The 26,584-nt window shown below is 33.4% G+C and overlaps 1 protein-coding gene across 1 annotated transcript in view; it reads right to left on the reverse strand.

Annotated features, from left to right (window-relative positions):
* LOC113554671 (putative uncharacterized protein DDB_G0282133) overlaps nt 1-26,584 on the reverse strand; it is a 63,466-nt gene that overhangs the window by 9,508 nt on the left and 27,374 nt on the right. Inside the window, 6 exon segments of the mRNA XM_026958623.1 lie at nt 8-286; nt 394-541; nt 634-755; nt 833-1,036; nt 2,205-2,264; nt 9,004-9,116. Of these exon segments, the coding sequence (XP_026814424.1) occupies nt 8-286; nt 394-541; nt 634-755; nt 833-1,036; nt 2,205-2,264; nt 9,004-9,112 (922 nt within the window). The 5' untranslated portion in view covers nt 9,113-9,116.

A 26,584-nucleotide genomic window follows, 5' to 3' on the forward strand; every position in this document is an offset into this window, starting at 1 on the left:
CACATACCACATTGATACGAAGTGGGACAACATTGACCAGCCGGTGGTGTTTCCGGTGTACAGTCTTTTCCTCTGAGTGGTTCACCGCAGTCTTGAACTGCACACACAATATCACCTCTCATACAATAACAATGTTCACAAGGTTTTTCCGATACCATAGCAATAGACTCCCCATCTCGGTAAACGTCATCATTAACTCGGCAATCGAATGGTGCGGAAGTAGTGGAAAAAACTAATCCACCAGTGATTTGTGGGGCCGAAGTAGTAGATTTTTCACTCTCATAATCTATGAAAACGATTCAGATATTATTAACACAATTGTTGAGTTGTTATACATATACTTATATCATGAGATATATACTACAAAGTTTTCAAGTAGTACTACCAACTTACCACAATCGTATCGAACAGGGCAGCAAACGCCTTCTTGATATACCGGTCGACAACCTTCCACGTGTAATGTACACTCTTGCATAATACAAGCTGTTCGGTTTCTGATACAATAACAGAGTTCACAAGGTTTTTTCGGATTGGGTGGAACCTGTGCATATGAGTGGATAAAAATAAATATATTATAAATAAATATTATTAATAAAACGTGACAAGGAAACAAATAACCGTTTCCAGACTCACCTGAGCGCCATCAGGAAAGAATTCGTTTTCGTCCATCATGCACCCATAATTGTCGTGCCAACCAATTTCAGTTGTTGTCGTCGGCGTCGGTGTGGTCGAACTGGTTAATAGGTGTACTGGCACTGTAACATCCGAACCAACTGGGTGGCTTATTGATGTACGAATGGATAAAGTTGTGTTTTTATATTAAATAACATACCTTCCGGGCAAGATATTACGGGACAACATTGATCCGGTGATTTCTGTACCGTACAGTCTTGTCCAATAGCTTTTGAAAACGGACACACTCTTAGGTAGCACATCAGCATTCTATTGTGGCAAGTACAGTTCAAACACGGTTCGTTGGTCACTATGCGATCACCTTCTTCGTAATGTTGATAATTATAGTAACAGCCATTTGGGTCTAGAAAAAAGAAACATGTTATAAAAATTCGAAAAAATAGTCTATTCTGTGGAGTTTTTTTTATTTAGTGTAATATAATAAAAGTATAATATTAAGATAAACAATAAAAAATAACAAATTAACAAAAAATAGGCAATTGTTGGTTTAATAGCCCTTATATTATAAAAATAAATATGATAATTTAATTTTATAAACAGTAAACATTAAAATGTCATTTTTATATATTAATTATTATTTGTATCCCATTATTTTGTATGTATCAAAATAAACAAAAAATATAAAAGAATTTTTAAAAGTTATACTTTTTATTGGTAAATGTATTGAAAAAATTTCACTTGGGGTTTATGTACGTTAATACTATACTATTATACTGTTAATTTATATTATATATTAATTTTATTGTATATAAATTTAATAAACTTTAAATTTTATTTTGAGCAAATGTATGAAAAAATGCAGTACCGTATCATTGTTGACACCGGTGTAGGTGTTTTGCATAACCGATCAGCCTGCTTCTGAATATACTCTTATATTTTTTCGATTTTAATATTTTAACATAGTATTTTGTATTTACATTATTACGTCAGGTCTTTAAATTTTGATGTACGACAAGGGTGGGAAATTGGCGGCTCGCGAACCTTTTTTGTCGTGCCCGCGCTACATTTTCAAATTACATTATACAATTTCAAAGTCAATCGTTTATACTCTATGCTAAATTAAAATGCATATTTAGAATGACATTATTTTTGCTCTCTATACTCTAGCCCGCTAAATTTTAATTTTCAAAAAATTGGCCTTCTAATAACTTTCAGTTGCCCATTCCTGAATTAATTGTTAGGGTCTTCAGTTATTTATGTCAAATATCACTGCACCTTTTTTCATTTATTTATAGTTTTTTTAATAACAAAAATAATAATATTTTATATTATTCTACATTATAGTATTCTAAGAAATATAGAAGATAAAAAAACTATGATTTAATGAGCTATAGTATAACATTTTTTTTCATAAGTGGTTTTTAATATTAAAAACGTCAAAGAAAAAATACATATTTGATTTATTTATATTTTTAAACACGTATTATTGTTGGCAATTCGTTTTGGTTTTGAAAAAAAATTAATCTGTACGCTTAAAGTCGTATGATAATAGATAATAATATGGTACTTACCATTAAAATAGTCCGCCAAGTCTGTCCGTTTTGCTTCGATTTCATCGTAAGTCGTCGGAGCTGAAACATAAGATAAACGTATTTTATTATATCGGTTCGGATTATGTGTTCATATGGTGTGTGGGAAAAAATACCATTAAACGAGGGTCATGCCTAATAATGCTGTCGTAATAAAGTACCCGTTTAGGAAAAAAAAATATTTGATGACGATAACGTCTATTCGCAAGTATGCAATAATATTATAACGCAACAGCGCGTACTCGTATATGTGTATACCTTCATGGAAAAACGATGATGACTTACAGCGATACAACAACAACAACATAATAATAATCGTTTGTACCCGTTAAACAATCTCGTTTTCGCACGCCCTATACACAACAATGGTTCACCGGGCATGTTATAATAACAACTATCTGTGTGAATGAATTTTTTCTCTTCTGTTTTTGAGTTGTGGAATATAGAATTAACGAGCGTATGTGCGGAGGCGTAGGTCGTACATTGTGGCAGTAAATTTTAAACGTGATGATACATATACCCATGTAGATAGGGTATTTGTGTACCTCAAGGATTTTAGAGTATAGTAGCTAATTTGAATAGTTTTTTTGATTTTAAGTTTTGAATTCAACATATATATATACCTATTTTGTACTGTAGCTTATTTATCATGATCCAGCATTATAGTAGGTATTATTATGTCATATACAACAGTGTAATACCTACAATTATCGGAAATAGATAGTAATTTGAAATTTATTTATCTCAACAAATTTCGTAAGAATACAAATGCTTATATAAATAACTTTTTTTTTTAGTGATCATAACTTTGAAGTTTTTGAATCTAGTCAATACCAAATTTAGCGTATCTCACTTTAAAATAGTTTCGTGACTTTTAATGTAAAAGTAATAAGTAAAATTATATACTAAACACAAAAGTTTAACCCCATAACGAAATTTAAAAATAAAATAAAACAGAATAACAGGTGCATACAAAAATTATTTCTTATTTCTTCCAGTAGTAGGAAATAATAATATTATATAATACAATCTAACACCACCGTATCAGTCAAAATCACATCTCTGCATAAGTTTGCTATATACTCTACCAATTATGCTATTATGGGTCTACAATATATTGTGTACAACTACGAGTTCGAGTTACGATAATCGCTGCAACTATAATATTTATGATGTATGGTAAACGGAGTTCGATCGATCCAACCGATCTTGGCACGGACGGTACGACGATAGGTATAAAACCATAGCAGGTTTAATCGCATACGGTTCCCTCCTATAATCGGCAAAACCGCCGCAGAGCGTAATCTTCGAACCACGCGATCGATGGCTTACACGTGTTTAAGGGTCTCTCTAACTGTACCTGTGTCGTGTTTATTTTTTGAAACGATCGATCGCGACCAAATGTGGGACAAGCGCGTGGTTATCACGTACCCACGTCCTACATATGACCATATGGGTATAATAAATTATATAATATCATTCCGACGATCGAACGAGATTTAACGGCATCACTCGTTTCGTATTTCCCGAGGTCGTCCTTTGACGTAAAACACAATATAAAATCATCTATATACTTAGAAGTTTACCAGCGATAACAATATTTTTAAAAATATCACGTGTATTGTTATTATGAGCAACAATAGCGCAGTACCAGTTGTTTCGAAATAGAAACGAACAATATGATAATAACGATAGGAACTGAAAAAATCGGATTGTAAAACGTAGTCTATAATAATATTATAGACTCGCCGCCGTGTTGCAGCTGCGGCGGAATTTTGCATTTCCTGATACGCATGTACACGCGATAACTGCGTAGACCTCCGCCTATAGGTATACTTAATCATATGGGCAGTGCTACAGATGGGATACGACGACCGCGGTAATTGATGGTTCTGAGGCACTATAAATAGCGGACAGAACAGAAATTTCTCAAGACATTGACGCGCACGAATGATGCGTGTGTTTTTTCTTGTTACGTTATAAGCTTTCAAAAAGCGTTAATGAACTTAGTACGTCATTTATGCACGACTCGGCTGAAACGAACAGACGTTATTATACATAATTAAAGTAAAATATACGCCTATATGTAGGTATACACCGAAAATATATTTTAGATTCACGGTGTATTATTAACTAAGGCGAATTTATTTGTTTCTGTTTTATGGTTATACGCGCTAGGAATTTGCCGCGCCTAAATAAAATAAGCGGGTTTATATGTTATGTAAGAATTTTCAAATTGTAAAAACCAAACGTAATCAAGGAAAGTAGTAGGGATTAAAGCAAAATAGTGAATCATTCTCAATATATACTATCTAAAATATAGGTATATTATATTCTCTTGTTTAATAATGAAATATTTTTTAAAATATTACGAGTACTATAGCGGTATAATCCGATTTCATCCGGAAAAAATTTAACTAACATAAATGAAAGTGGTATATCAGTTTTAACGAAATTCAGTTCATCATACTGGATTTTTATGGATTAGATGATTTGGTATATTTTTTAACGTAGTTTGAACTATAACTCTCTAAGCTTTCCTGATATATTTAAGTACAATATTTGAACATTTTTAGTTTTTAAGTCTACAAGGTGCACGCATAAGGAAATTATTGCCTTTTGTTGTGCATTCGAATAACAAATAATAAATTAGATATTATTTTATTTTATCTAAAAAAAGTGTTCTGTTTATTTTTCATATTTTAATAGTATAAAGAGTGTTTTTTTTCGGATATAACCTGATGATATCGCGATTATCGCTTCTGGTTATTTTTTCTCATGAACGACAATTTCAATAATAATTTGAATTATATTTCAACAAAGCAGCATACTTTAAAATATTATTTTTTTAATAATTAATAACTTTGGATGCAACATTTTTAAAAATCTTTAAGTTTTGTGGTGGTTTTCTAACCGGTAATGTATAAGTGTGTATGCACACATTTACAGTTATGTGCACACAGTGCAGTGCATTAAATTCACAGCCTGGTTATTATTTACTGAACATATAATATAATATTATACCTAATATATCAACTGAGCCATGTGCGTCAATATCCCGTTTGACGCGCCGGTCGTTTTGACAACAATATTGTTTGTATTGTTTTTTGCGTTGTGTTAATAACGTTGTTCGTCGCGTATTATGTACGCATTACTGTGTTGTGTCCACAACTCTAGTCGGTCAACAACGTGTTATTAAAATTATAATATAAAATATCGTCGCCGCTCAACAGGTACTTGTGTGTTATATGTGCCTATAAGACGTATATCCTGTGCCACGGACAACTCGCACGGCGGCCCGTGACCCGTTATTACGGCGATCCCGAAGCGATAGGCATCTATATAGGCATGCTTTTCGACGCCCATCGCCGAACACCATCATCGCAAGCGCGTTTTCATTAGCGAAATTATTCTGGAAACGCGTTCGTAATAATGTGTGCGATGATAACGGTCCACCCGGGCTAGACTTCCGTCGATTTTCTCACGGTATTATACGCAAGCTATATACTTTTCGGTATTATCGTCCACACATTTTTTCCTCAGAAATGTAATAATAATAATAATAATAATTCGGGTCATATTATTTTAACTCCGTCACACGCACTCATTACTTATTAGTGTAAATCATTGCGGACGGGCCGCGTCTTAACAGTTATGTAGACACGCGAAACGCCCCGCGGAAACGAGACCGGTGTGATTTCGTAACACCAGAATATTATAAATTATAATAATACCGTGCGCGTATTATCCACTCGAACATCGACAGAAACAACCGATTCTTAGTGATATTACATATTATTATGATACGCCAATTCCGTAAACATATTTTGCTGTGTTATGCCTTATAATATATCGTATATTACGTATAGTTTAGCCATCAGGACTATTGTATGTGCGCGTATATTTTATACGTACGGTTTTCACGAAATATATTCGTTCGGTTGTCTGGTTGTTGCCGTTTTTGTGGAATATTGTTGTAGTTTTTTGAATATCAGTTTGATTTTATTCGTCTGCGCGGCGCGCAGTGGTATTATTAACAATAATGATGATAATAATAATTATGTAATTGACGTGTGCTCGTTATTAGGAACCATCATCAATAAACGGGGCTGTAAGTGGCTAGTTTTTCCAGACAGCCGTCTGCCCGTGATACAAATAAGTGAAATTCTGTCGTTTCGAGCGAGATCGAGCGAATTCGTGTTTATTTTCGTTATAAACGGGATCGCACAAAAACCACTCGTGATCGGTATTTGATAATTATTTTGTGATTTTCGTTACATTAAATACCCATTGTGCTGAGTCGTAAATTATTATAATTACCTACGTATTACGTGGGAAACGTGCACGAACGTGCTTGATAGTGTGGTGATCGAGAGTCGGCAGAGAGCACCGATTACGCGAGAATCGTGAACTCTGCGTGAAACGTCGTTTTACGGCCAAGTTCATGGATGTCCGATTATTGTGCCCCACGGGTTTTCGCTGCGACTAATGGACGGCCGCATTGTGTGCTGCAGTTGCACCGGCAACACGCCTAACATAATCGCCTGTCCTTCACACCGTCATCGTCTCATAAAATACGTTATTATTATGTATAAAATGCACATCGCTTTTCTGAACGACGGAAGTGTTGTATGCGTCGTGTATTTTCGTCTATAACTCGTATATGACGGCATGACGTAACATGGATGTGTAAGTCGGCGAATGAATAATGACGGTACAACACTAAGTCGATTAAATACGTTAACTCAATACTCGAATACTGTAGAGATTAAATTCAGAAGCTTCAGAAGTTGAAATACAGGCTCAACGCAGACTTATTATATTATAAATAGGTAGTTAGAACACGACAGAGTAAAGAACATAAAGTGGTATTCTTGTATGGCTGGTAATTATTATTAGTAGACATTTTTCACGCTGGGTATGCGTTGCTGCTGTACAATTATATACATGAATGTATATAAGGTATCGGATAAATCGATTGTCATTTAAGTCCACTTTAGTCACTACCGACCGAGTGCTATTGTCCTTTAGGATTTGCCTCGCGTATAAGCACTCATCTCCAGGAACAGCAAAAGCAAAACATTTTTTTTTTTTCATAAACTTGTTTTATCACTTTATACGAAAAGGGTTTATAATAATAATAATATACGTATATTATACCTAATAATATATCTATATAGTATATTCCTACGACAGACGCGAAACAATGGGTAGCGGGCGTTGGCGGCAACTAAGTCGGACCATAAAAGAAAATAATACTACGAGAAATGAAACTTTGTGTCGTCTACACTGTCTCCCCTACTCTGACACCCCCGCACCCTCTTAATCGCATCACCGCAACAGGGCGGCATTGACGGTTAACACACGCATACTATATATATTTTTAATATTATAAAGCGCGCGTTGCACTGCGCACAATGACCGTATAAAATGCAAAACTCATGTGACCTTTACTCTCCTCTGGTTTGTGTCTCACGATAGTCGTTTTAATATTATGCGTCCGTCTTTGCGGCGAACTTATAGCGCACATTTCGCCGCCAAAGCGATTGAATGCTAAATCTCATTCGCCACAGCCATGGCTGCAGCGGCTGCAGGTATTCACCACCGTCGATATTATATATTATTATATAAATGGCGAAGTGGTCGAAGTGCTGAATAATTCATTGCACGGTCGCGCGAGTGGGGAACCGACAGGAGAAATTTTGATTTGACGTGACATCCGATGAGTTTGTTTTTCGAAACGACCGTGCGAATGGACGACAATTCCTTTGGCTGCGGCAGGCGCGCTCGCTTGTCGATAAACGAGTCGTAAATATAATTTATGTCCATCATATTGCGCAAGCCGACAACTCAAAGTATATGAGGTAGAGCCGCCTATAGTCGACTAGACTTCGTTGTACGAGAAAATACGATTCGTGTATTTTAAAATATGCTGTACCTACTAATGTGCATATAAGGTAGTTTACGCGCAGCTAAACTACGCAGCTAGTAATTTCAACTAACCATTGTACTTTTGGGTGCGAAAGATTGACGAAGTAGGTATACATGATCTTTTGTCATATTTATAGAATAGTGAAATAGATTTTTAAAAATCAATAAATCTGAGTCTTATCACATTAATAATTGTCTGACTTTTAAAAAACTATACAATAAGTTATTAAAACTGAACAATATGAATACATTTTATGCAATAAAAAAATTAAAATAATATAATATGATTTTGTAGATCATGCACCATCATATGTTATCATATGTACACAGTACATATATAAATTATAGTTTGAACGAACTTCAGAAGATTAGTTGGTATTTTATTATTTAAATACATTTTCAAATATGATTTCTGGGATGTTTGTGTGCGGTCGGGCTTTTTAGCAGATTTGTACAAGCAAACACTATTGCCTGAATTATAGGAGATAATCGAGTATTCACTTAGGTCATCAAAGAAAGAAGCTACTTTCAATGGTTTACTATCCTTTGTTGTTTTAGCAAGAAAAATGCAGTTGGTATTCGAAGTAAACCTCACTAAGACTTATTCCTTAAAATCAGTAATATGACTTTGTCTGGAAAAATAAGAAATAAAACCAAGAAATCGATACAGGGTATCGTATAGATGCATAACAATATTTAATTATTATTGTGGTGAAAAATTGAAATCTGTATACAATTTTGGAAATTCAACTATTAAATTATTTTTAAACGCACACTGCAGTAGCATGTTTTCAAAGCTGTGCATAATATGTATAAATTACACAATTAAAATTATTGTACAGGTACTCACCAGACTTTGTTAGTGCCACACAGACGATCAATATAAGAGCCGTGGTCACCCCGCAGCGGTGTTGGAAGCTCGTGGGAGCTGCACTCCCCAGAGCCATGTCCAGTTTCATCGGCCTGGAAAAAAAAACAAAATTAACGGTTAAATAAAAAAAATAAAAAAATAATAATAACTATAATATGACGTACTGCAGTGCAGTATCGATGTCGGGGTCGGAGCCGGGGCTATAATATTATGATCGACAATATGGTATTAATGCGCGTGCTATTTTCGATCACATTCGCGTTATAATATCAATTTATGCACACAAGCTCGCGACGACGATAATACCTATGCAACATCGTGCACGTCCCTCGAGGTGGACCGGAATGCGCACGCGCGCAGACGTCTCTCGAGCTATATTATTATAACGCACAATAATAATATTATGTAGATTTTACAACGATTTTCGTCGTCGTGATTTATGTGTGATCATTAATGATATACCTTACCTGTAGTTGCCTATATACACGGTGCGCTTTTCTATCGGCGGACGGCGCGGTTTACTATTACATACCGTTATGCATTATACTGTTGTTATTATATTATTATTATGCTGTTGAGACTGCAGCATCGAGCTGCTATATGACCGTATGGAACTCAGCGGCACACTCGGTGTGTGTGTGTGTGTGTGAAACTTATAAGCCGGGTAGCAAGTGTGGCGGGCGACTATAATCAGAGGTAAGTGCGTCTATATATAGGTATTAAATTGTGTGTGCTATGTCTAGTGGACACACCGGACTAACCAGTCACTGCAAGTTTAACGGCAGTTTACATCTATTTATATGTATACATATATAAATACGTATACACACGTTGTATATTACATGTATTTTAATATAATATATTGTAGTTGACTCTGACATAATATACGGTGGCTGCGACGATGACAATGTACGCACGAAAATAATAGTGAATTAAACATGATTGGGACGGGCGCCTTTTCATAATTATTATTTATTATAATATATGCTATGGAGTGAATGCTGATTACGTTTGATCGGACCCGGTAATAAGACGCGCCATTCCTGCCGTTACAAATGCAGTAAAATGCCGACGAATTTCCACGTCTATCCCGACGTTCTCGATATACTATTGTCTCACATAAATCGTAGCTGGATTTATAGATTATACACTATTGTATGAACAGTGTGCAATGCAATCCATTGAAAATCCCGCTATATTAAGACGCGTATTTTGCTGACTCGAGTTTTCATGTTATAGTTTATCAAGTTAACAATTTTCATCTCTCCTTTTTAGTTATTGAAAATAGATAACGATACGAGTGTTATATAGTTTTCGTGTAAATATTTTTACGAAATGTTGTTATAAAATAAAACTAAAATTCGTCCGTGTGTGTGAAGAAAAAGTAATAATTATTATAAATAAGATGATATCATAGTACATACTGAGTATTTACGAGATCTTAATAAAATACTTCTGTATTATTTTGATTCATTTCATCGGGCTGTTTATACCGTGATGTGTGAGTTAAATAACAGTTAATGCATTTCTAGGTATAATATGAGTAAAGTGTTTATACACGCGGATATTGCAATCGTGTGCGTATATACGAGGCTGTATCCTGGGACTATTGCAAATCCAAACAACCAACGTCGCAGTCGCAGTTTTGTCTTGATTTTATTTTTTTAATTTGGTTCTCTAAGGTTTAGATCGTTATAGTATGTTGAACGATAGATAAGTTGATTAGTACGTTACATTTCGAAGTCAAAATTATGCACACATAGTATTACCGTCGGCGAACGTAATAAATAATTTGAATTCGCGAAAAGACCTGTCAGACTATAGGTCAGCCGCCGTCGGGCACGACGGTATAATAATACGTGTATAACGATGACGATTCAATCGGCAACGGTCTGTTACAATAATAATAGTAATAATATTATGCGATACGATATTATTCTTGTTATAACATGGTATATGCGTAATCCACGGTAGTGAACCGTGAATACATCGCCGTCCGGAGGCGAAACATAAAAAATAATAATAATAATAATAATAATATAATATCGGTACCGCGCTCGCCCGTGTATACGATCATATTATTTATATCATCGTTATATTTTTTTAAGAGAGAAAAATGACGTACCCATATTATCCATTATACGTAACGCGTAGTACGGCGTCCGTTTATTATTATTTTTTTTTCTACTTTTAATGATTCGAGAAAAACCGGGGTCTTTAAACTCGCCACATGTGTTGTTTATAATTGTTGCATATTATACTGCTGTATGCCCACATACACACGAAGGAGATAACGACGACGGCGATGACACTATATAATAACAATATATTGACGAGTAGAAGAAAAAAATTGGATATTCGTGTGTGCGAGAAAATGAGTCTTAATATTTTCAATTTACACGTAATTGCGCGTGTCTTGGTTTGTGCGTTTTTTGTGATAGTTTCTAGGTATAGGTACATTATATATAAGTGCACAACCGCATGAGATGAACGATGATTATATTATTATATCCCAAAGACGTAATGCTTTTGCTATATTATTTGTCTCACCGGAACCGAAATGGAACCTCGTCGTAGCTGTCGTATATATTGTATATAATGTACCATTCACAATCCGATGTTAAATTATATTTTTATACATATATATATATATATATATATATATAATACTAAATATACTACGTGTAATATAACGTCTTTACAATATTTATAAAAACTTAATACTACTAAATTACAGTTTAATACAATTTCGAACGAAATAATATTATTTTTTATTTATATTTCGGTTCACAATATATAATATGCACGTACCCGATGTCTACGAAGCCAATCAATTGTACGACCGATATTTCTCAAAAATTTTAAGTCAAAACCGTACTACGGTTATGAATTTATGATTTATGATTAAAGCTCACTGGGTAAATCAAAATTTACATAGATTTTATCGTTTTGATAAATACATTAAGACTTTAAAACCTCTTTTTCCTACTATGAATCCGAATTTTGGCATTTTTTAGCAATTGATATGATTAAAGAAGTTTTTAGAAGTTTCGTCTAAAAAGGATTGTTCAAGATTATCTGTAACCAGGGCAACGTAGATACACGGAAAACTATACAAGTGGTAGATTAACTATATAAAATAGCTATAAGTTGATTATAACTCGAATAAAAAAATAATATTATGCAAATAATTTTATGTAGGTGTATATAATGCATATATTCCGAAATCGCGTTTGTGGGGCGCGCACATATTTTCGTGGTTATCCCCAAAACGTGTACACATTGCAAGAGACGTTTAGATTGGATATTGCGATGCCCACGAGGCACACAATAACGATAATTCATAAATTCAGTTGACCATCACATGGTAGAGATTTCGGTACTATAAATAGATAATTTTTTTTTTAAACAATTCTTATTGGGTGAGATGTGTCGTAAATAGTGTATTTTATATGTATTATCTAAACACTCGTACTCGCACGTAAAGATGGGCACGCGTGCGTGGGTACCTAAGCATATATTATGTGGCGTATATACGTATAACAAAATACGTAAAAAAAAAAAAAACCACCTATTTAGTCGCCGCCGTCGTAATATATATCGAGAACACTTGTTTTCGGTGCTCGGCCCACTCGTCGGCGGTACACGATGGTTTTTTATTTCATAATACATTTTTTTCTACGTCTGAGTTACGACGAACGTCCGTTTACGGGAGGACAATTGATTCTGCTTTCGTTTTCCTATCCACCGGTGCACCGTTTATATATATATATACACACCTCCTTCAATAGGCGCCGTCCGTAGGCCGGCCGGCAAGGTCGCCGTCTCGACTACAGCAGTGACCGTCCGAATAACATAATTCGTTCACGAAAAACAGAAGTTAAATTTGTAGTTAACGCGTATTTTTTTGATTGCTCTTTTTTAACAACGATTTAACAGCAAATGTCATCTAAAGTCACGATCGTTAAGCAGGGAAAGGTGCAAGAGATCGACATGTTTAAAAAAAAACGGACTACCTGTCAATACGAGATCGGCGTGTTCTTAAATCAAAATCGGTTAAACTCTTTGTTAAAATCTCCAATAAACTTTATCAATGTCAGTGTTTTTATTTCGCTGTTTTCTTAAATAAATATATTCTTGTAATATAATTCGTGGTGTTAATTTTTCGACGTATTTACAAATATATCTTGAAAAAAAGGTAAGGCTAGAAGAAGTGAACAATCGCTAAGTCGCCGTTACACTGAAACAGTCTCACGAAAACGTGATAATATATTATAATATAATGTTATTTATTGCCTTTGGCGATTATTCGACAAATTTTCGATCGAAACTCGAAAGAAACGGTGGACGTCGTGCAGGCTTTAATTTTTATTCCTCTCGATATATTCGTCCCGTTATTCCAACGGTTCATCTCGGTGGTCTCGTGCTTAGGCCATCTCTCGGCGACGACGATAAACTACGTTTTGAATTATGGACCACACGATGATATGTATAATATTATACGTTGAGTACTGGGTAATGGGTATTGTACAGGTTTACCGTATATACTTACAGCACAGATGTCTGCGTCACGTCGTCTGAGGTTGAATTTTTATTTATTTCTCTTTATATCCGAGGACCGAGAGTGATCGACGTAAATATCAAATAATAAAATTGTGCACTAAAAGGTCAGGATGCGGCATATTATGTTTCCACGTATTACACGTACCATAAATAATAACGATGCTTAATACATGAGTAATATTATTAGGTCCGAGAGTGTTGCACATATTAATATATTATCATGTATTATTTTTTTGCGGCGGGAGACAGTATCGGATTGAGTGACGTAGAGATACTGGGAAGCTCCTCCTACGTGTGCGGTGCCTATATTACTTGTGTATAGTGCATATACATATATAACATGTACAACATGTGGCTAATAGTACGTGTGTTAAATTTAATTTCCATATTTACATAATGCATTATAATAATGTCTTAAACATTATATTATATCCTAGATCATACGATTTTCATAATATAATAAATATTGTAAATTATAATACATACGAATCATTGTGCTGTCGTCGTAAATTCGTTCAGCGCAAAATAAAAATGACTAAATAAATTAACGGTTTTCGTTTTGGCCGAAACGCTTATTTTTTTTTTTTTGTTAAAGCGCGTTCGATTCGATAGTTTAATGTTCCTCACATAAACCGTGTATAGTACCAGCTATTTATATATAGAAAAACTCGTTTCACGTATATATTATACACATTACCATTACGCATACACCAAAAACGCTGAAACCATGTGATGATTGTATGAGATAATAATACGTTAAATGGTAATATTTATTATTTAATGTGTTTTGGTGTGTATGTGTGTGTGCACGCGTTCATATGAAGAGCAATGCATACACAATACGCATGTATTATAAGGCACCTAAGTGGTTTTCGTTTGATGAAAATGAATTAAACGCTACAATATTTTTTATGGGAAACCATGCAAATAATTTAAGATTTCCGAATAAGCGAAAATATAATACCAACAACAAATTTATTGTAAATAGGATAATTTAATTTAATTTTAACCGAAAAAGTCTAATAAGTCTATGCTTGGAACCGATTATTCCATGGATTTTTCCAAGGAGAGTGTCCGTATTTTGGTGGCCCTTTTTCGTAGTTTGACTGATCACGGATGAATATTATATATAAAATATAAGCTGCGCTGTTTACAAACGTAATTTCATTATTATCATACAAAATAGATTATAATATTCCGAACAAAATTAATTTCTCATCGGTCAGCCACCGACGACTCGCCACTACATCAAAAGCGATGATGGCCTGTGGGCATGGCCGCAAGGGGTAATGTGCATTATTTGTTGTTATTGTACTTGTACACTATATTTTAAATATCTGAATATTTATCTACATAATTTATAAATGTTATACATTTATAACACATATACACGTCAACAGACAACAATCGTTAATCGACTTCGGTTATAATTATGTTATTATTTTAAAATAGTGAATAAATTATTGATTTTATAAAATTTGTTTGTTTTTACATTATATTGTCAGTATATTACATTTAAATAGTTAATAGTTTGTGACGAAGCAAAATCCTTTTTTCGGTTAGGTTAAGTGCCCTCATTAAAATGTTCAGGTTGCTTAAAAATGACTTATTTGTCCATGAAACTATTTTCTGGGAAAATGAATGAATTTATGAACTTAGTTCAAACATTATTTCTATGCTTATGTAACTATTTTATATTAAATTATAAATAAAGTAAATGAACTTTTCAAGGTCTAGAAGATATAGTTATACAATAATATAAATAATGTACGGTTTCGAGGAAACGAAAACTACCTAAAGTAAAAATTGTCGATGACAATTATTTATATTTTATACACTAGAAAGATCAGGGTAGAGGCATTCAATGAGCATTTTTGCGAGTACGCAAATATACGTATGCTTACTTGGCTATATCGTCGATAGCCGTAACCGAAAATAACCTATCGATTAAAAAACGATAAAAATGTGCACGACGAATATCTAATACAGTATATATTATTATACGCAATATACTAGTACTGTACGATTTAACGCGAGTGCGTGGCGGGGTAGAAAATTCCTCGGGGTGGATCAAGAATAAAAAACACTATAACGACGGTGTCGGGTTTCCTTATATGAGGATGTGCAGATATCTTCCGTTGTACCGCCGCCACACAAGTGCAGTGACCCAATCCGCACGGGATATTAAAACATATATAATAATGCTATATTTATATACGTGTGTATGTGTGTATAGAAACAGTGGTCTGCCGCGTGTACGTTTATAAGCGGTATTGTTGTTTTTTTTTCCCATGGACACGAGCACCAATCGTCAGTGTTCGTTCCGCATTGCTTAACTCTTATTTTTTCTCCATTTTCATTTTTCATTTTTTTGTTTGTTTTTGCATGCGATAATATTATAACTATTATTATTACACGCAGGAGTTCAAATAGTGTCGAGACCGGCAAACCGAACTGATTTTTAATGATATTCCCGCAAGTCAACGGCCATATACTGCAGTATATACACTATATATATATTGTGTATAACACGCACATACTCGTATCAACTACTAAGCAATGGATAATTATATCGTTAAAATATAAGAGTTGAGAAACGATCCAAACAATTTTTCTTCATAAATATCTATAGCATTATTTTCTCGAGGTTAAAAATTCTTATTCTTCTTTTTAAAATGTGTTTTTATATCGTATTAAATTATTTGGTATACGTCACATACTTATAATCAATATAATAAATTTCATTTTGTATATTAATAATATGGATATAATTTTTACGACTTTTCACCGTAAAAACGTATAGTTCAATTATTGTTGGTCTACATACATATGCATATTTGGTATAGTACAGTACAAATGTAACTTAAGTAGTGGGTATCACTGAATCTTTGACCAATTTACACGGGACTTGTAACATATAAAATTATTACTAGTTATATAATGTCGAATATATTATTACCGTTGCATTGCAAAGTTAATAAATAGTATCACTAATACATTATATACATGCTCGCACTGAATAGTAATTTATATCCTGATAAATGACAGAACACCATATATACTGGATATCTAACGCGATATATTTTATAGAATTATATTATAAAACAACACCACCTGTGTGTGTGTGTGTGGGCGGACCCGTTAATTTCGGGACGAGACCGAGTAAAATATGGGTATATTACAACGATTCATCATATTTTAATTATCGTCTGACGTACCGCGGTGGTCGCGGGTTCAGGTTGCGTAATCGATCGGTATATATATATTATGTAAAAAAAAAACACGTGTACCTATATCTATATTTTAATATGCATTTTATACCAATATATACGCGAGACGATACGTGCGAGAGAGCACGTGCAGAAGCGAAGACTGCGAAGAAGAAAACGAAAATCTGTGGTCGCGCGTGCGACTACCGCTGTAAACGTCCTTGGACGAGCCAGAAGGAAATGCGAAGATGCGAACAGAGTCCTACTAAATATTTCTCTTAGGATTTTTTTTTCTATCTTTATTCACCGTCACATTATTTAGTCTAAATCTAAATCTTCAGCGTCATTCTCGTTCTTTTTATTATTTATCATAATATTATATGTACTGCTGCAGCGGAGTCGTCGTGATGGTTAGATAAAATCATTTAAACCCAGTGAAGCGCCTCAATCGATTTTACGTGTCACCTGCAGGGTTCCGTCACAAGTAAGTACTATAATATAATATAATATAATATTATTTAAATGGTTTGGGGGCGATTATTTTCGGATGGTAATGCAATGCTGATATATGATGGTTTGATCAAGTCCTGTCAAGATTATAAGCACAAGTTTCATAATACTCATATATATTATATATATACATGTATATATATTTTACGTAAAAACGATTATCTGTTGTCCGCGCCAACTGTCTCACCGCAAACTTAATGTTCGTTACACATTAGATGACCACAGCCCCGCTGGTATTTAGTCGTTTTCAGTTATATACAGCTGAGCTGGTAAACTATCGAACTGTGACAATACCCTCTGTAATTTTCGGATTCATTACATAACTGTTAAGTTATAGTACACTACATATATTTAGATTTATTTTTTGTCTATAAATATCATCGCGTGCCTATAAATTAGTAACAAATTAGTTATCTGTAATGTATAAATCGTGAAAATACGTATATGTGTAGCAATCGGAGTTCGACAAATTATATTCCAATACGATATACGAAGATCAACCTATACCTATAAAATACAATATGATAGGTATATTAGTAAAATTATCGACGGAAATCGACCATGTTTACTGACACGTGAAACAACGTCAATTAATTGTACATCATTTCAAAGTATAGCTTCCTGTATATATGTTTATAAATCATAATGTTCTTATATTAATATAATATTATATTATTTATACCGCAGCGGAGTACTTAAACTTCCAGTATTTTGGGAATCGGACGGGAAGCGTATTGTATACGTATTATTATTTTTACATAAATAATATATCGCGGACATAACGACTCCTCCTTTTCCTCTCAAAGATTAAAAAATAAAAATTAATTTTTAATTTCCAAGGACTTGAATATTATGTTGTATACAGGTATATTATGCAGTATACCTAAACGTCAATTTGACGATCGCGAGAGATTCAAGTACAAAACGTTTAATTCGCATTACTTGGCGAATATACGTTATACGTATATCATGTACATTGTATATGTACACGGATTCGCGCGTCGACGAAACGGGAAAAAAATAGTTATAAAAAGTCGGTACGTACTTGCTATATAGACAATCATACATTATTTTTCCATTACGGCCAGTGCGCTGTGCGCATACCTATATAGGTACACATAATAATATATTGCAATACATAATATTATTATTATGCGAACGATTATCTGCCGCCGAGACAATTGACGTCCCGAAGTCATTTGTTACGACGACATCGTCGGCATCGCGCGTACCTCCTATACATACGTATACGCACAAGTTACATACACGCGTGATGTAATATATTTTATTATAAATTCGACAATCCGTCACTATATATATTGCGGTTTAGTCACATTATTGATTTGTGGCTGTCGCGCACTCCCGTCGACGTGACGCACGCGTCATCGATATATATATATATATATATATATCATTATACGTATAAATGTACGGAGTTTACTATGTATAATATACAATGCACTATTATGTTTATAATTGCGGAGACGATGGACAAAAAAAAAAACACTTCATTGTTTTCCCGATGCATCATCGTTTACCGGGGCAAAACGAGAAGAGAGAAAAAAAAATTCCACTCGCGTGTGGCTCGGAGTGATGATCATATTATTATTATAATAGGTATATATGTGTAGTATTTACTATATTATAGGAGTATGTTATGCGAACGGCAAGCGATTTAAAAATCCGCAGCACAAGCATCGCTGATTCTCTAAACGTATACGTGTGTTAAACTATACGGTGGATACTCCTCGGCAGCATGCAGCTCGGTGTATCATGGGTCCGTGTATGGGAATTCGGATTTTTTTTTTTTAACCCCATACGAATTCTCGGGAGTGACGAAAAACCTGTCCTCGTCGATTCCGGTCGAGCGAGTGAGTCGTTTGCGTATAATTTCTTTCTATAAATAAAAGAAGAGAAAAACTAAAAAATAAATAATAATCCCGTAAATAAACGACAAAAAAAACTACTTTTATACCTCACCTAACCTATAAATTGTAATACGAATTTAATAATTGAACTCGTATATTATATAGTGCAAGGGTAGTTGTGAGCGACAAAGATATTTTTCGTTCTCTTATGCTAGCGCAGAAGAGTGTCGACAAAAAATGTATTCATATAAATATCGCGGAGGGCGCACAATGGTCAGTGACCTCAATGTATAGGTATGTGAAGTTTGCCCAGACCCTAGACTTGACGGCGTATAGATCTTTGTGTTCCTATACACGTGCATGCAGCTGATGGTATTGCTGGAACCCCCGAGCATACATATAGTATAATACTATACAATATATATCTATATGTTTATAGTACGTAGTACGAGTGTACAACCAACGGTTATGATCGTACATATTATATAAATGTAAAAAATATAATATTATGTTATATGGTTTAATGTTATTTTACCACGAATGTATCGAACGGGATTCGGAGTTTTCTAGCAGGGTAATATCTTCGGGGATTCGTACGAGCATATTATTCTATAACAAAACATATTATATATATATAAATAATATAATAGTTGGTCGACGACGGAGGAGGCAGAAAATTAATTTAACACTAAATTATATAGAATATTGCTCTTTTCTTCGGTCACTGCATGTCATGTTTAGTACCCGATAATATTATGTGTATCTCAGATATACCTGACATCGTGTAAAAGTGTAAGCGTTGCGCATCGTTGGGCCTAGAGCAAATCGTACTCCTACATTATATATATATATACGAGTATATGATGTTAAATTAACACGAAATTCGAGTTTGCATGCTACACGTGTCCGTGTATTAACAAACTAATAAATATAAAAGACGAAATAAAAATATATTCCCTTGTGTGCCAAACGCCGTCGGGTCCTTCAGATGATCGATCGACCGTCGCTGCTTAAAATGCGTGTTATTAAATATTAATTAATTACAGTCGGATTGTTTTTTGAAATTCTCACCCCTCCCCCCTCAATCACTGTTCCACACACGCTGCCGCTGGACTCACACCTCTTTTGACGAAATACATATTAAAATAATATGACGTTTATAATATATAAATATATACGTAGAGTGCAGACGCGTTGCGTTTATTACACAAGAAAATCATCAAATATTATTATTATTATTAAACAGTTTTCGTAAATCCCAGAACACCGGCTGCATTATATCATGCCCTCGGGTAAATTTGATTAAAATTTAAAACCGATTTCTGTGCATTTCTGTGCATGTTTATATAGTTCCGACCGTTTTGTTTTTAAATTAAATAGTAATATTATTTTATGTGATATATTGTGGCCGTTGGTACGCATATAATGGGGTACCTTATATAGTAGGTACCTACGTGATGTTAGGCGATTTCCGAGATAAACCCAACCGCCATCGCTGTAGGTATGGTATAATATAGCTGATACCTATTCCCCAAAGTTTAATATTTATTACCGCGATCAGTCGAGATAAACAAATGGTAATTACGATATGTTCATTGTTTTGTTACGCGTTCGTTAATATTAAATATAGGCATTACTCATCGCTTAAAATTTATTGTAATATTGACTTGTACATCATGTTGCAGCTGCAGCGTACGTATAACATATAATAGATCGTGCGTATTGATACTATGACGTAATTAAATATAAACCATAGATATTCAGATTATAACTTCAACTTATGAAGTTACAAGAAATATTCATAACAGTCACGAGGGCCTATTCAGTACCTCTTCCACCCAAAATATCACATAATACTATAATAGGCTTAATTAATTACTTGACAGTCATAAATATTTATAATTTTACCAATACTAAATTTTATTCCTATTAGTATGTATTTATCATTATTATGTTTAGTACCTACTGTAAGCTACTACCATCACTTAGATTTTAATTAACTGTACTTGGGTTTAAAAAAATAAATTTATCGATTTAGTGTTGTTTTTTAATTAACTCACCCTAAGGCTAAAAGAATTTTCCGTGTTTAATTTATTCGTTAATTTAAATTGAATTTAAATCGTGTTTCTATAAAATATTTTTTGTCGATAATACATGTACGGATCCATTAATGAATTTCTCATTCCAAAGATGCTACATAAGGTTCGAAAAAATACGTGAGAAATTCATATAATATATTATATATATTATATACCTACGTCTATTATGTTTAACTTAAATTAAAATTTACGTTACGCACAGGTAAAACAGTAATTGTAATAAAAGTAATAATAATAATAATAATAATAATAATGACGATAACTCACCACCGCGTGTGTGTAAGTCCCATGAATAAACCGGTCGTTTTTAAAAAATCTTTTTTTCCGTTCCGTCTCCTAGCTAAACATATTATTATATTTGCTCGCAGGACAATGCGCAAAAATACCCGAGTGCTGCGACCAGTTTCCCAGAAGAACTGGTTATCCCGGTCGGCCACGCGATCGCCTTTACACGTGTGTATAATATATATGTTTGCAGTATATTGCTGTACCTACCTATGTAATATGTATAATATATAATAAAAAATGTATCTATATGAAAAAACTCGTATATATACGAACTGTCACCGCGCGAGAAACACGCCGATCGCGATAGACGGATAGAGCAATAATAATAGTATGGTCGTATTGCTATTATACTAGCATACCGCATTTAAGACGTATACATTTTAAACGTTGCAATGCGGTGATTCGACCGCGATACCGACGGCCGTTAAAGTCTCTAACGCTGCAGTAGCCCAACGTATCAATTGTGTATGCTATTCATCTCGTCTCGGTCTCTTCAACATGGTAAACAACAAGTAAAAACTAAAACCAACATTATTTCGCGTGGTTTTATCGAATATCTCATTCCGAATTATTTCCTTATTGAACAGTTTAGTCACCATTTTTCGTATTGCAAGTTACTATACATAGTCGTATAGAATGCTGAGGGCATATTATAGTATAAAGAATAAAAATATATAGACGAGAAAAAAGTTCGGTAGCGACAAATCATAATATTATGTAATCTAGGTAATAGGTATTTGGTAGCGCTGCAGGCATAAATGGGTACCAAACTACCAAACGGTTGCACGATTTTTTTTTATTTATAAATAAAACTGTATAATTTACTTTAATATATTTATAACATTACAGGGTATATACGAGTATATATATATATTATCTTTCGTTTAACTATAATATACGAGGAAAAAACGGTACTTTCATGTTTATTATTACAGTTTTTTTTATATTCGGTTTATAATTGATGTTCCGACATAATATTATATATTAATATATTATGCTTGAGTGTGTATACGTTTTATACCTAGTATGTATATTGTACATATAGGTACGCGTTTTTGTGGAGTCATGCGTTCATAAAAAAAAAAAAAAACACACACACATGCATTATATGACTGATTTACGTACAATACAAAAAATGAATGCTTACAACGGTAATTGATGTGTTTATATACGCTGCAAAGTTGCTCGTTTAAATAATAAATAATATAATTACCGGTGGGATTTACGCTCAACAATATATATATATATAGGTACATAAAATACGGTGAAATTAAACACATAAGTAGTAATAAAATGTACCGTTTCTGATTATAGTATAACAATAATAATCATTTTACAATATTATAATGATACATGACCAAGAAAGACTGATGATAGAGTTGATTCACGAGTAAAGAGTAATGGATAATCGTGGCCACTGATAAAATATATTTATTTAAATTCTGATTTTTAAAAAATTCAAAAAAAACTATATCTAGCCGCCGTGCAACAAATATTGCTCCCCATCTAAACTATGTTTCAGATAATAATTTATCTCTAAGTATAATTTTTTATATTATACATCCATGGTTAAAATAAAAATTCTAAAACACGATGACATATTAAAGGATAAAAATATTAATTGTTTAAAATTATCAATACAGCATATTACTTACGAAAAATATGTGAGTAACAATAGATAATTATTTTTCCAATCAAACCGAAAAAAATCAAACTACACGTCTGTTGCTGTGAACTGTGACAGCGTTATAATATATGTGCAGCCAAAGAAATACTGAAATCGTGCGTGTGAATGACGTTATCCGCGACTATTAAATAACGACGAGAGACACGCTGCTGCATCGACACACAATTAAATTGCTTATATTAACAACAATTTACAGACGAAAAAGGTAAATACAGTCGTGAATAATTGTTTACATTCATCGATCAAGTCATTTATTTATAAATATACACATTAACGACGACTACGACTGCTAATGAATTGTAGGACGTTCGGATCACGATTGTTGTTCTGATGATATTATGAGTACATGATTGTTGGAACACACAGAAACGTGCAAATATATTAAATTTTATTGCCACCCGCCAATAAAAAAAAAATTGAATGATTTTTCTAAAAATTAATGCTTTACATTTTTAACATATGGGTCCGGATGTTTGATTGGTGGTCATCTATTGATCATGATATTGTGGCCAACTACAGTGAGAGGTCGATAACAAATATTGGTAAAATATTATGCGATGATACACATTCTGCGACGTTATATAACTATTCAGTATTAGAAGTAGTGTATGTATGTGGGAGGGAGGGTACATAGCAAATACTCACTTTCTATAATTTTTTTTAGCCAAGTTGTCATTAAATTTACGAAGATACGTGGGCATATGGCTGTATGGCATTAACCTATTGCTCATTTCAGGTGATTATCAAAAAGCATTTTGAGAACTAAAATATTAAACCAAAGTTGAGAATAAATAACCTTATTATAATAATTACTAACTAGGTATTAACCCGTTTAAACATTTTTATGATAATATGCTAATAATATTATTGATAATATTTGAAAATATGAGATAATTCAAATTGATCTTACAATTTTAGTATGTTGTCAAATGAAATGGACTGACGGCAACAAACAAATACGAATATACAGTTAAGTTAATGGTAGGATCAGAGGGTAGGTCGGTCATCAGAAGTCGGGAGATATAGTGGTTAGTTAATTTTTCTCGTCCAGTCAATACGATTTACGTGGTGGTGGTTGGATAACAGGAGAGGGACATTTACGTGCGTATACATTATATTATAATATATATTTATGCGCTATATAGGTATAATGTGTAAATGTGTAATGCAAAAGTATATAATACGCGATGAATGAACGACCGCGTGCGCTGGTCTGAATGTTAAAATCGTTCCTATAAATCGCCATTCGACGGCGTATTTAATAAGAAATATAATATAATATCATACCAATTTTTCTGTTTAGGTATGCTCTCCTCCTGCGGCGTATACCTATGTATATGCATACGATTTCACACGTATGCGTGGCACGTATCGGACACTACGTGCTTTTTGCCGTCCGTGAGAATATATATCGAAGAATCAGATACAGGTGTCCGATAAAACGACGTGGACGATAACGCACAACAATCATGTCGAACGGGGTCTGTGGCACGGCAACGTGAAGAAGATTTTCTATAATACTATCATTTAGAATTGGTAATCATATTGGACATCTGCGCGTATACGTAACTTTTATATCATTTTTTTTACCGGAGATATTGATTAATACACCTAAATATTTTGGTGCTGTCAGCGATGGTGTAGAAATCATGGCTCCACGTGCAGCCAACGAAGAAAACCGGCTTTTGTCACTTATCGCTGTAATATAATCATAATTTCAAACAAACTGACAACCGTTAACGCGTCTTATATACCAGTACGGCAGTGTGTACATTAGATGTACGTATTTACACATGCGCACGGCTCGCGTAATAAAATATTATACATTTCGTGACCACTGACCATATAACGTTTCCCTGTGACTTGGAAAAATAATTTAAAGAAACCTCCAAACTGTCTAAACTGGTAATCGAATAATATAGTTCAAATCTAAGCGATTGATGATACATCTAAGTAATCATAATGAAGTGACGAATATTTTGAAGTATTTATTATGCCTAATTACGTGTGTATATATGTAAAGGTGTGTGAGGAATGTAATGAAAAAAATTACACATGGAGCTTATTCAATGATGTAAAGAACATTAAGTTTTAATTTAATATACTTTTTTAGATATACTCAATCTATATAAAATAATTGCATAATAAACATATTATGTTATTATAAAGGTTTGTGGGATGATTGATCAATGAAGTTAATATTTAACAAACAATAGGTGAATTTAACTTTAATTTATGTTTAATGTTCAATGAAAAAGAATTTCCTAAACTCAAAAAAGATAATTATTTTTTTTTTTAAATTAATACCTTGGTTACACGTGTAATGGTGTAATTTAAAAGTTATAAAATAATAATTTATCATTTTGTTTAACTAAGTTAATTTTAATTTCTCAGAACTTGAAGCTCATTCTAATGGTTAGGCAACTTATTACATGTTTGAAATTATAAAAATTATTTAATAAATATATTATATTTATATGTCGATATAATATATGTTTACACATGTGGCTATGCTATGTCCCATGCCATTGATTTTATCATACAGAATGGTTTATACCGACCAAAATCGTATAGCGAAAACCGGTAATAATAATTTATCCCGACGATGTTAAGTCAAATTTTTATAATAACATTTTATCATACCAGTCTTAATAATAAGGAACTCCACCGAAATTTTAACGCGGAAACCGTGTATCATATTATAGTATACGTATATGAAGAACTATAGCTGTGGTGATTGATGTCCTAATACCTGACAATCGAGTGAAAACGTATTTATACTAGTGTAAACTATATACTATAATGTCCTACGACCGTAAATTAAATAATAATGAATATACGATAGTAATTATTATTTTACGTTTTTATTTATGTAAAATAATATTAACATTGCGCCACGCACTAAGTTAAATAGAAAACTGGATATAATTATTATATTATGTATTATGTAAGCTTATGGGCAATTAATTTCGCTACAGAACTACTATCGATTTGCCTGGACAGTCGTCGCATTGCGGGATGCATTGCTACGCAGTGTACTCATATAAAAATATGTATATGCTTTACTAGGCCAAATTAATTAGTTCGGACGACCTCTAACAATAATACATAATATGCACTTCATAATATTCGCTTCTATAAGCGCGATTATTAAATTGTTTATCACGTCAAGGAAATCCACCGGACATGACTTCACGCGGTATTACAGCAGAAACAATAACGAGCTGCCTAGTTATACAATAAAGATCCTAATAACGCGTATACCTAGTCACCTATATATTCTTTCAAACACGATCCGCGTAGTCCGACATTCAGAATCGTATAACCTACCTATAC

The sequence above is a fragment of the Rhopalosiphum maidis genome, chromosome 2, assembly GCF_003676215.2.
Source record: "Rhopalosiphum maidis isolate BTI-1 chromosome 2, ASM367621v3, whole genome shotgun sequence".
NCBI lineage: Eukaryota > Metazoa > Arthropoda > Insecta > Hemiptera > Aphididae > Rhopalosiphum > Rhopalosiphum maidis.